This window comes from Marmota marmota, unplaced genomic scaffold (assembly GCF_001458135.2).
Source record: "Marmota marmota marmota unplaced genomic scaffold, marMar, whole genome shotgun sequence".
NCBI classification, from domain to species: domain Eukaryota; kingdom Metazoa; phylum Chordata; class Mammalia; order Rodentia; family Sciuridae; genus Marmota; species Marmota marmota.
This window is the reverse complement of record NW_025999869.1, coordinates 6661075-6674475: the sequence shown is the minus strand read 5'-3', so window position 1 is coordinate 6674475 and position 13401 is coordinate 6661075. Positions and strand designations below refer to the sequence as shown.

General features: G+C 46.9%; 1 protein-coding gene across 20 annotated transcripts in view; it reads left to right on the top strand.

The window, feature by feature from the left end:
* Tenm2 (teneurin transmembrane protein 2) overlaps positions 1-13401 on the top strand; it is a 1198434-nt gene that overhangs the window by 1060238 nt on the left and 124795 nt on the right. For all 20 annotated transcript variants that reach the window (XM_048815904.1, XM_048815889.1, XM_048815861.1 and 17 more), the window contains one exon: positions 13207-13401. In XM_048815904.1, the coding sequence (XP_048671861.1) occupies positions 13207-13401 (195 nt within the window). The remainder of the gene's footprint in view (positions 1-13206) is intronic.

The following is a 13401-nucleotide window of genomic DNA, read 5'->3' as shown; positions in this document are numbered from 1 at the left end:
ACATGATTATCAATGTATAAACTAACATTTACCTAACCATACCTGGGGATGCAGTGAGCAATGGCAGAGGAGTCACGTGGCTTTACCTGCCCCGGCTTCAAGCAGGTAAATCTAAAGATCTGTACCTGATTTACTCCTGAGGCATAATGCCTGTACTTCCAATCATTTTAAATAGCAAGAAATAGTTCTTACTTGCTAAATAAGTACCAAGCACCATGCAGAGTTCTTAATACATACTCTCATTCATCCTCATTACACTATGAAGTGAATCTTGCTTCTACCAATACCCTACCTTCCCATTTTTTTAATATAAAACTCCTCTTACACTTGGACACAAGTTGCCAAGAAAGGATATACAGTTTCCATACTGTTTTAACCCAGATCTCCCTAATGTCAACATTTTAAATTTCCATAGTTCAGTTCTTGAAACCAGAAAAATTAACACCCATGCAATGCTATTAACTAATTTGGGGAATTTTTTCCAACAATGCCCTTTCTTCTCTGGGCCAGCATCCCACACTTTGTTCCGTCTCCCTTAGTCCCTCCGATCTGTCCAACCTGTGCCAGTTGTTCACTCTTCTTTGCTTGTTTTTCATGACCTTGACTATATGTGCACACGCGTGTACTTGTTCATCGGCATGTGTTCCTGCCCGTGAGTGCATGTGTGTTGCTGGGAATAGATCCCAGAGTCTGTGCAAATTCACATGGCCTCTACCTCTGAGCCACACCCCCAGCCCAACTTTCACTCTTTGGAAGAGTGTTGCTCAGGTGTTTTGTAGTTCATCTCTCATGTTGAGTTTGTCTGGTATTTTTCATGATTAGTCCAAGGTCATGCATTTTAAATGAGATACCATGCCCTGTGCCCTCCTCAGTGCACCATATCAATGATGCACCTCCAATTTGAATAAGAAAAAGCATTAAATGTGGTTGCATGCATACGTGTGCACACAGGCCTTTTTTTTCTACCTTAAACATAAGCCACAGAGGCTGAAAGTCTGAATCCCATTGGTCCTGTGCAGTTTGTCAGTGGCTACGACAAGTTGCCAGTAAAAAGCCACTTTGAGCCCAAGAACCTCCGGGTGTTAACAGGGAGTGCTGGAGCGGAGAGCAGGGGTTGCTCATGCAGCGAGGAAAGTAGCCGGCTGGCCTCCTGCTCCCCACGGCAGTGCATGCCACCTCCTGGCTCTGCCTCCTCATCACTTCCCTTCTTTCTGGCTTAGAAACCCTGAAGAGGCCCAGAGCCCAAGGTCCTCCCTCATCACAAATTCACAGTCCCTCTGTTGCCTCTCTGACAGCTGTACCAGGATGCCTTGAGTTCTGCCCTCTCTGCTACTGCAGGCACCGGCAGACTCGGGCCCTCCTGCCAGGGGGAGAATTTGCCAAGTTAGCAAGCGAGACTCCCATCACATCCAAGCAACCGGGTGTGTGTCCAAGTGACAGAAATTCAGACTTACTCTCTTGACCTCTCGATGCGCCCTAGTGCCCTCGGGTGCTCGGTGCAGGCAGCAGCTCCTCGTCTTCCTCTACACCTGCCAGTCTGCATCAGGCATCTGAAGACATCCTTGCAGCGAGCAGAGGGAGCCGTCAACGTGCATTTGCAGGGTACTCATTCTGCCTCTCCCACTGAGCCGAGAGGTCCTGAGAGGTGCTTAGGTCAAAATGACACTGAGCCTCACCTGGAAAGAGCATATACTGGTTCTAACTCATTGTTCAAAGCCCGCTGAAGGGACAGAACTTATTTGTGCATTTAATAAATGCTTATTAGGTGCCTACTATGAGACAAGCGCTACACTGGAGAGAGATGAGCAGGAGAGCCAGGGCCTGCCCCTCCCGAGGCTCCCGTCTGATGGATGGGCTCTGAAAACAAGTGGGGCATAACAATGTGAGTCCAAAAATGCTGTGGCTCAGGCTTAGAGCACTGTAGACTTTACAAGGAGGAGATAAAGGAGTTTACGAAGCAATGAAGTGAAAGTGTTGTAAATGGGAATGTTGTCAAGGACCTTTCAGGGTCACTCCAGCACAGGCTTGGAAATCACCCTGGAAGAGGCAGACGAACGTGGAGGGTTTACTATACTACCAGTTCCTGAAGATAGTTGCATTGCAGGCCACACCACCATGTGTACTCCCAGGAGGGGTCTCCACTAAGCAGGAGGGGAGCAGAGAGAGAACCAGAACCCCTGGGCACGTGCCTCCGCTGGGGGTCAGGGTAGAGCACACAGGCAAGAGTTGTGAATGATCCTAGGTCACCGTGGGAAGGACTTAGGGGAATCATGGCAGGACCTGCCTTCCCACCCTGCTGCACCTGTTGCCTGGGCCAGAGGCTCACACCCTGTCTGTGGGGATATGGAGACATCAGAAAAATACGAAGTTTCGAAGATTCTGAAAAATTCACAGTACAGTGTGGATTTAGGGAAATCGCCAGGCAATTGTAGAGGAAACCCTGTGGAGAAAGACTCTAGTCAGGGAGCTCGACCAAATAGTGCTTTTCAGTATAGAATTTTATTAATTGTGCAACACAATAAGCAACCTGTTCAGATCTAGAGCTTAAGGGGAAAATGACATTTTTCCTGGTAATTTGTACCATTTTCCGTCAGGCGCCTCTCCTATCCAACAGTAGTTGTGCTTATTATCCAAGTTACTGTTTACCCCACCATTTTCTTTCTTATTACTGTTTCTTTTGCATGGTTTCTCATTATTTTAATGCTATCTGCTGGGGGCTAGAGGTTTCTTAATTATTGCTCCTTTTCCTTTCCTTACTTTTATCTGAACACCTTTCGTTGACTCTTCCAAGAGTTGCAAGGCACCCTTGCATTTGGGAGGAGAGCCGTAGTTTCTGGGCCCCCTGTTTTAACACTGGCTCCTCCAATGGCTCATTTGGGCTGAGCTGGAGGCCCCGACCTGCAGCAGGAACATAACACATCAGAGCCAAAGCTGTTAGGTAATGTGAAGCTAATAGCGATTAAAAATGACAGCTCCTGCCGCCAGACAGCTGTCAGTGGGGCCAAGAAATGCCACAGCTGCAGGAACGGGAAGTCTTCTCTCCAAGGGCTGGTTTCAAGTCTTAGCCAGCCTCTCTGGAGCCTTTGAAAAGGGGAGCAGGGATCTTGCCATTTTTCTCCTGTTCATTAACTAGCAGATATACACACAGCCCAGTGCCTTGTGGCCATGTTATAGCACTAAAATTCTGTCATCATCACCACCATTGCCATCTCCATCATCACCATCACTATCAAAGTCACCATCATCTCCATCACCATTACCATCAATATCACCATCATCACCATCACTATCAATATCACCATCATCTCCATCACCATTACCATCAATATCACCATCACCACCATCACTATCACCACTATTACCATCACCACCATCACCACCATCACCATCACCATATCACCACCATCACTACCATCACCACCATCACCATATCACCACCATCACCACCATCATCACCATCACCATCACTATCATCACCATCACCATCATCAACATTTATTGAATACTTACTGTATGTCAACCACTGCACTGAGCACCTACATAATTATCCCATTTGATCACCAGTTGCCCTGTTTTATAGATGATTGTCCTCTTTATAGATGAGGAAAGTTAGAGACACAGAAAGGTTAAGTAACTTGCTCAAAATCACTCATCTAGAAAGAGATATTAGTGGAATTTGAACCAAGTGGTCTGACTTGGACTCTCATACTAGACCAGCAGGAGGCTGGCCTCAGGGGACATAAGTGGCACAGGGATGGGCACTTTGATGGCTGTGCACTAGCTTTCTAGGTTTGAACCCCTAAAATATTTTTGAAGACAGGAAATGAGGGCTTACTAAATAGAACTATCAGGGCCAGATTTTGAAATAAAGTCCACATGACTTCAGACCCGGGTGCTCCACACCTGTCTCTCCACAGCCACTCGGTACATTGCCCACATCCTTCCCACCCTGCCCTCGATGGCCAACTCCTACCCCAGGGCTCCTCTCCACCCTCACCTCCACTGCCTGTGCATGTGGCCACCTGATGGTGTTGCTCCTCCCCATTTCCAGAGCTCTCCCAGCTCCATGAGCACCCCACTGCCTCCCCCAAATGCCTTCAGAGGTTCCCCCATGGCCTCTCTCCGTGGTTTAAAGACATATGTCTGGAGAGGGTGTTATATATGCACATTTACAGTTTCCTCCCCGATGCCAGGGCACTCTGGATTGTAAGACTGGTGTGCGGCTCATTTACAGGCCTTTTTGACATGCTCTCAGTGGGTAGGATGCAGGCGGTGAGGCTCCACTTTCTGAGAATGAAGAATACATTCCTTAGAGGCCCTCGGTGACCCACAGTGCTCCTGCTCCGTTGCCTCCCACCAAGGCCCAGAACTCATCCCTCATGGAAGAGGAGGGGCTGCTGCTTCCCCTTCGCTCCCGCTGTTTTCTTGGCTGGGATGTTCTCGTCAACCCCAGCCTTTCCTTTCAAGCTGCAGCTTGTCCATGAAGGTCAAGCTCACAGGGCAACGCCTGCCACCCCAGAAACAGGCCTGCAGTCGCTCAGGGCTCGGGAACATCTTGGCAGCCGGGGCCCCTTCCTGCGGTGCCGGGTCCAAGCCGGGTGGTTACGTCAGCCACTCCTGATGATCACAGGCTTCTCACTGTCATCCTTGTACTTCCCTGCACCTGGTTGGGGACCTAGTACACAGTGTGTGCCTGCTAAATGTCTAGTGACTTAAATTTAGGGAACAAGGATAACAAAGTTAAACATCGCTGGGAAAATGTCACAAGAACACGAGCAAGTGCTGGAGAACAGGAGTCCAATGAGTCCGATTCAGCATGCGGGGAAAAATAAATGACAGCTTTCAAGGTACAGACTGGAAGGGATGGCATGAGGGAGGGAGAGGAGGAGAGGAGGAATTAACAAAGAAGTATTTACAGCAAAGAAATGCTGATTACTCCACAGTGAGTGTGTGTTACTACAGAATAACAAGGCAGTGGAAAAGGAGAACTGCAGAGTTTGAATTTCTAGATTTTAATCCATTCTCCTCTAGTTAACTGTGCTCATTTTAGCAAATTATTTAACCTCTCTGAGCCTCGTTTTCTTGTTTGTACAAGGGGGACATTCACGATGTTACCCATTGCCTTGCTGTGAGGACTACAGTGAATTCATGTAAAATATGTGGAGCAAGGGGGCATTTATGAAACACTCTGTCGATGTCATCAGTTGTCACCCACAACGAACCTCAGGATCATTCTTTACTCCTATTTTACAGTATAAGAAATGAAGAGTTACAGAAGTAAGGTTACACAGCAGGGTCAGATTTTGAGTCCATGTCTGCCTGACCCTGAGGCTGGTGACCCTAATGACATGTCAGGAAGACTCCCCCTGGGTCAAGAGCGGTGACCCCTCTTGAAGCCCCCAACAGTAAGCACTGCCCACAGCTCCAGTGGTCTCCCTCTCTTGGGTGGTTCAGCCTCAGCCTCAGCCTCCTGACTCCCCAACACCTCCTGCTGCACACAGGAGAGCAGCGGCAACCCCCCAACCCCTTCCCAATGGAGGCAGGTCCCCCTCCTCTCCAGAACACCTCCCTCAGAGCTGCCTCAACAAGGAAGCCCCTTTCCTGTGTCACGGGTAGACTCACTGTATCCATGAAAGGTGCTCAGGTCTATCTGTCCTGCCTGGGAGGCATCCTGGCCCCTTTGGGGCCCATCTTTCATACCTGCTTCCTATCTCCCCAATTCACCCCATGGTCCCCATTCAAGCAGACAGGCAGGGACACAGCTGGTGCCCACAGGAAAGTTCTAGAGCCCACTCTGGCCTGCAGAAATGTGTGGGATATCTTGACAGCTAGGACCCAGGAGGAGAGACTTGAAGCAGGTACACCCAGGACATGTTCTGCAGAAAGGGACTGAATGGCCACACTGGGCAAAGTCCCATTCTATAAGGTAGTATAAACAGAGTCACTACTATCTATCACATAGGAGCGAGCGACAAGCCGGGCACTCGCAGGGGGTTCACATGAATGATCCCATTTCATCTTCACAACATAAATTATCATTCTTATTTTGCAGTTAAGGAAACTGAACCTTAGTGAAGTGGAAGTCCCTACCCAAGTACAGTGTTAGAACTTTAACCACAGGATGAGTGACAGCCACTCTGCAGTCGTGGGATCCTCTTAACATGCAGATTGCCAGGTCCCACCCAGAATTTCTGACTTGGTAGGTCTGGGGCCTCTGGAGCTTGTGAAATTTCCGAACTCTCTGGCCTCTGGCCATCTTTCTGAATCAGAATCTGCATTCTAACAGGATCCCCAGATGACTCCCGTGCATGCTAAAGTTAGAATCTAGATAGCCCTGCCCTTGAACTCCACTGAAACAGACCAAGAGAACTGTGATCCAAATAGTGACATCACCTTTACCCTCTGTCCCTCTGGCTTGTTGGAAGACATGGGAGACTGGAAGCTACAATGTTGCATTACCTGGCGGCCACCTCCCAATCATGGCCACTCAGGTCTCCAGTGCTTGCTGCGTTCCCAGACAGAAGCCAGTTCTTGGTGCTGAATCTGTCAGCTCTCCAAAGTGAACTGCTTCTGAGACTAGAAGAGTGTTTTTCAAACTACTAGATAAGCAACAGAACAGCCCTAGAAAACAGACTGCCCGACCCTGGGGAATGGGTAGATGTGGTGCACACAGATTTGGGGAAATCCGATGGTTGGGAAGGTCTTCCATATTAGGAAATAAACCAGACTTTAGAAAGCAGGCCAGCTGGGACCGTGGGAGAGGAAAGAGGTATTTTATGCCCTGCTTTGTCTCTTTACAGTGTAACTAGTTGAAACAATTTTATCCTAATGAAAATAATGATAATAAAATCCTATCTATTGATTTCTTTCGATGCACCCGGCACTGCACAGAGTTCTTACCATGCATTATCTCATTTCCTCCCCTTAGAAACCTAAAGAGTAGGAACTCCAGAATTCTTATTCCACTTTAAAGAGGAAGTAATTGAGCCTTAAAGTTTCCAGTGTTATAATAACTAGCAAAAACAAAGTGAGGGGGAAAAAAAGCAAGAAGACAGGCTACCTCATGAGCTTGTTCCCTGGCCTGGCACTTTCCTACCTATTAGGGAGACAGCAGTAAATAAAACAAACCCAACAAGCCCGCAGGACACTTCCACGCTGTGGATCTTGGGACATCCTTAATTTGCAAATTTGCCTTGATGCTTAAATCACACCAAGACGGTAAAGTTACTTCAGTCTAGACTTGCACTGCAGAAAAGCTTACTGTGTACTCCAAAGAATTTAAATATTCATTATATAATTGCTGCTATAGTCACACACACACACACACATACACATACACATGCACGCACACACACACACCCCTTAGACTTTTTTAAGAACAGCTTAAGCACTTATCGACTGCGAACTTTTGTAACTCCAAAATGGAGGCGTCTCCATATCTCTACAGGTATTTTAAATGAATTGAATTAATCATAGGCTTAAAAGTCTCTTGTGATCTTCGTTAACTTCCCTGGGTTTAATTAAAACATCTGTGCACTTTTAATTTATCGATTCATCCAACTCATATGTCATGTTTTTAACACACCCCAGCATGCTCTGCATCATTTTTAACCCGATTTCCACTTAACTAAAGCAATTAAATTCACCCTGGATTAATTAAAGCATCCATACTTTCGTGCTTAAGTCAGCGTGTGCTTCTTTCCCCACATGGCTCCTGAATGTCAGAGATTTGACACACCTGATGAGTTTTTTGTCCTTCTGGAAATTCTTCCCTGAATCACTTCCTTGCTTATTAATGTGCCATTTGACAGAACGAGGAGGAGGAGGAGGAAGTTGGTGCACCTGAACTTGGGCCCTCTGAGCCGGGGACTCTGACCCTGTCAGCCAGAAGGGACCTTCTGGATTCCTCTCTTTACAAGGGTCCTGTTGGATCTTGCCACCGTCTGAGTATTCTGGGCTGGAAGGTGGGGCGGGGCGGGGCGGGGAATCAGGTCGGAGGTGGCCATGGCAGTCAGAAGGACAAGTGATCTTTGCATTGAACTTTCATAAGCACTCCTTAAGTCTGCCCTCCAACTTCTCCCCTCCTCCTCCCTACTTGAACCATCCTTTGCTGTTCTGCCCATTTAGTAGGGAGAGAAACTGTAGCAGGCACCGAGTTCCACAGGCTTCCTGGTCAGGCAGGGTGACCAAGCAGTTATCCATAAAGTGACAAATTATCTCCCTGAAATTCACATAGGATTTCTGGCCCTACCAGTGTACTTGACAGAGCCTGCTTCCCCTTCAGCCATGGTAGCACTGAGGTGAGCAGCCTTTTAATTTTTTTCCCCCAATAGGATAAGCCAAGAATTACATCTCACTATTTTTATCTGCACTCACTTAGTTGTTAATGAATCTGAATATCTGGTCATACTTTTGTTGGCAATCTATATCACTTCTGATGTCCTTTGCCCAGGTTTTCACTCCTTTGTTCCCTTTTTATTGATTTTTAAGAGCTGCTTCTGTATTGCATAGCCAACTTTATTTTGTCAAACACGTTTCAAATATTTCTTCCCAGTGTTATTTGTAACTTAATTTTCTTTTCGAGTATCCTTTGTCAAACAGAAGATTTAAATTCTATGTAATCAGATCTGATCACTCTTCTTCAGAGTTTCCGGAATTTATGTCTTCCATCTCTCACCCAAGAAAATAAAATTAGTCTTCACTATTTTCCTAATACTTTTATAGGGTTTTTTTTTTTCTCTCTCTCTCTCCTCTTTAGATCTCTGCATGGAATTTATTTTTGAGTTCAGGGTACAGTAGGACAAATTTCATTACCTACCAAATGAATTGTCAATTGCAGAGATCTGGCTAGAAGTGACACTGACCTTTCCTAACACTGTTGTGCTCAGCACTGAAGAAAAAGGAGATCCAGCTGTGGTGCTGGGAACCCTGAGTTTTGATTGTGTGGCCCCTGAGGCCCACAGGACACACCTGGATTGCTTTGGGGTGGGGGATGGAGACTTCTGTCTCCCATTCTGTTCCCTGTCACCTCGCCCAGCTAACAAACACCCTATGGGGTTGCTGTTCATCAGTGTTCGGTGACTTCCTGGTATGTGAGGCAACCAGGTGTTACTGCCATCTTGACAACTTACCTGGAGTGTGAGGTTCAGTTAGAACGTTCTCAGGTCTCTTTTCTACAGGGTTTTTTTTTTTTTTTTAATTTTTTATTGACATTACAAATTTCTTGACATATCTACAGGGGTTTTGAGTCCGTTTTCAAATAACTTCTAAACGATCCCCTCTTCACAACCAGCCCCGCCCACAGCGGTTTGTCACCCTGCAGGTTTCTCTCCTGCTTTCCTAGCGGAGCCTCCCCGGCAGCCTCTGCGTTTCCTGCAGGTGTTCTCACTACCCCAAGCTCCGCGTAGAAAGGATTTGTTTCTCCAAAAACAGCGGCTCTGAGTAGTGCGTCCCGTTCCTGCCGCCGAGTAAACACCCCTGAAAAATCGTCCCCTCCCTGACCGAGAACTTGGGGAGGGGGAGCTCTCGCTTGATCATTAAAATGAGCTTCACACCATTTAGGTGAATCTAAATTGTGTCATTTTTTTGTCATCCGCCTGTTAACTTGTCAGTCGTTAGTGGCAGCGGTAATTTATTTTTCTTCTGCGGGAGTCTTAAAGCTTCCATTTGCTAGATTTAGTAAAACAGGAATAGTCAATTTGTACAAACATTTTAATTAATTTCAAATAGAAGCTTGAATGCACAATGTTCTACTCTCGCCAGCCTTAGGAATCAGAGAGAGGAGAGAGAGAGAGCGAGCTCGACAGAAAACACTTTGCATGTGGTTCCTGGCCAATCCGAACTGGTGCTCACCCACCACCAGAGAGGACTAGGGGGAGAAACTGATGAACTCTTTTAATATTACCTGGTGCTTTTCTGGCAGTGGTGTTGTGTGCATGCACACGTGTGCTTGAAACATACTGCATTTCTTGTTAACCCCTCAAGTCGGGATTTGTTTTGGAATTTCATGAAGGAGCATCGGTTAATTGTCTAGCAGGTGCCAGCTCCTGCTTTGAGTCATTGCACATATTATCTCACTTAATCGTCCCATCAACGCTGAGAGAAAAAAAATTAGAGGGGAAATTGAGTAGGTAAGGAATTCAGTCATCTTGCTAAAATCCCACGGCTGGAAAAACGACAGACTGGGTATTGGACCCATATCTTTGTAGCACCGACATCCTTGCTCTTTTCACTTCTGCTTTGTTTTACTTCTTGGCAAGGTATGGAGTCAGAGTTATCTTTTGGTAACCTGTCATAAAAAATAAGGTAGATTGCATGGTTGTGAAAGTATCAGAAGAGTCAACTAATACAGGAGGCTCCCCTTTACATGCAGCCTCTCCAATGTGAAAGAGTCCCAGCCTTAGGTACAGGGATGCTCTGGGTTGAGATATATCTGAGAATGAGTCTGTTACCCAGAGGGAAGGTGCTTAGGTGCTTCCATGCAGACAGCCCAGCGACCACTGGAGGGCACTCACCTGGCATTCATGTGCACTTTGCCTCATGGCAAAAAATTGCTGGAGCTCCCATCTTCTTACAAGCCCGCCTTCTGATTTTGCTGTCAGCCCAGCCCATGCAGTGCCAGCAAACATCACAGTGCTGTGCATCTCGGACCACACTCCCAGCAGGCATGCAGCAAACATATTGAAAAAAGGCTGCATTTAGAAATACGGAGAACTCTCCGACCTGACTATTTTCCATTTTTTCCCTGAGTAATTTAAGTAGGTCACACTTTAAATCTGGTTTCCCAAGTATCTGATTTTGAATAAAACCCATTCTTACCTTCTAGACAATTCTTTTTTTTTTTCCTTATCACTTGGAGTTTATGCCAAAGAAGAGTTTCATCCTGAATAAAGTAAATAATCCCATTTTATCAACTAATATACATAATTATTTGCTCCTACTGTCTACCCTCCTCCACCTACTGGGGTGAAGAAGGGTGCAGTAGGAGACAGGGGTGGTGATTAGATGTGACTTCCTCTGCCATCCTTGACAGCTCCTGCAGTATGTGTCCCTCAAGTCACAGATGGCCCTTGGAAGCTGATCCACTCACGTTTGTGGCCACGTTTCTTACTGCCTTGTTTCAGTGTGGGAGAGACGGGCAAGACATAATGCAGATTCTAGTCTTCCCACCAGGAGATACCGTCAGCATTACCCAGATCAAAAATGACAAGTAGATTTTCTCTTGAATGCCAATTCTGCCTGCTTGCAGGTTTCAGCCTGAGCACGGCACTGAGGGTTTTGAAGCTCTGTGTAGGCTCAAGAGGGCAAGATGCCATGATCGATTAGTGATGTCTGCAGTGGTACAGGCATGGAGAACAGGAGTTCGTGTTGCTCACATAGACCTCCCAGACTTTGAGCTTAGCATGATTCCCATGAGGAACTTACATGGAACAAGCTGACTTTGTTTTCAAATCCCCGTCAAAACTTCAAGAAATGTTTCATGCTAGTTCATTTTTTGCACAGTGCCCAATTTGAATCTTGGGCACCCTGGGTTCAAGGCTCTTTCCTCTATCCTCTCATAGATGGTCAGTGTCTCTAGTAACTGTGCAGAACCCTCTGCTTCAGCATCCTGAATTAGAAACATGCTCCTCGCAGTTATGGTCCAGGTGAATGCAAGCCCCTCTGATGCTTCCATTTATAAGCTCATTCTTCTCCTCTGATAGATTCATAGGGTGAGAATTATCCTGGAAATAGTGCCCCTGGTGTTTTTCACAGCTGTCCCATTATGAAGCATTTGGGAGGGAATATCTCCTCAATTATAAGCCAACTGTTGAGATGTTTTTACTTCCAGCTCAGTTTGCAGTTAAGGTAAAACATGCACTTTTCCAGGAAAAGGTGGCATGAGGCCCTCTCCAGAATCTGTAAAGCCCTGTCTTCCATAAACGACTATGTAGTGCTTGCTTATAAATCCTGGGGCGTCCCTTGCACACCGAGAACCTAGGAGAGATATTAACCCAATCAAGCCCACAGTGATGAACACATGGCTGATAGGAAGGCACCAGGGGTAACTTAGCTGCTGTCCTCAAGCAGCTTACAAGATCTGGTGAAGTTAGACTCAGGGAAGAAAGTTAACAATACTATAACTACACAAAAGGGATGTACAAGGCCATGGGTCAGTTGACACAGATGTGAGTTGGCTGGACCTGCGGTGTCCTCCTGTCCCAGAGATGGCCTGGTTGTGTGTGTGTACACGACTATAGAGTTCTAGGAGCCTGTGCTTAAAATCACAGGAGTCCTGAAACATGATTCCTAAAGGTCTCTTTCTGAGGCTGGTGCTGTTGCCAGAGAAGTGTTTCCATTTTATCCGCAAATAAGAAGGCAGTTTGGAAATGTAGATTCTTTACAAACTGAGACCACTGAAGTCCCATCCTGATCAATTCCAAAGGTGAAAGGGGGGATTTGCACAATTGAGGCCAAACTGCTGAGAAGTGTCAGTCATCTCATCCCAGACAGTCCCCGCCGATATTTCAATCTTTCCCATTGACAGACACGGAGGTGAACTGCTTGACATCTCCTGTCTTCCTGCCCTCTCCCATCCCTTTTGAATAGTCCAGGTGTATTTTATCTTTATACCTCAGTGCACCTGCTGCTCTTTAAAGTAGGCACAGTGATTTCTTCAAGGTATAAGTAAGAAACTGAGGCACAGAGAGATCTCCTGACTCCATTGTGTCCCATCACTTCAGCTTGTCACAAAGGAGTTGATGGATCTGAGGGTGAAATAATTAGCAGAATGGATTCTGATCCCCAGGCCAACAACAATAACAAGAGGAAGTCAGGGTAGCTTTGGTAAGGGCACAGCTTTGGAGGAGGCCAAACTGGTTTCCATTTGAGCTCTATGCGAGGGGTGAGTGACTTCACTAGGCTGAGCCTCCTCTGCAAACGGAGATCCTGAATACAGCCTCCACTCAGACAGTGACTCTGACACCCAAGTCAAGATTCGCACCTGCCGTGTGCACTCAGTGGTGGCAGCTGCTGGAGTCAATAGTATCTAGCATCGTGGTCGGTGCTATTTATCTGAAGGTGGCCCTGTACCTCCTTGGCCACAGTCCCTGGCCCACAAAGTTGTAAGCAAGACACAGTGCCAGACAAGCTCTCCCTCCTTAGACTTGATACAGCCCTGCGGATGGCGGCCCCTCTGACCCGGTGTCCTGTCTTTGGTTTCCACAGCCGCCTGCCCCGTCCTGTGCAGTGGGAACGGACAGTATTCAAAAGGAACGTGCCAGTGCTATAGCGGCTGGAAAGGCGCCGAGTGTGACGTGCCTATGAACCAGTGCATTGACCCCACCTGTGGGGGCCACGGCTCCTGCATTGAGGGCAACTGCGTGTGCTCCGCAGGCTACAAAGGGGAGCACTGCGAGGAAG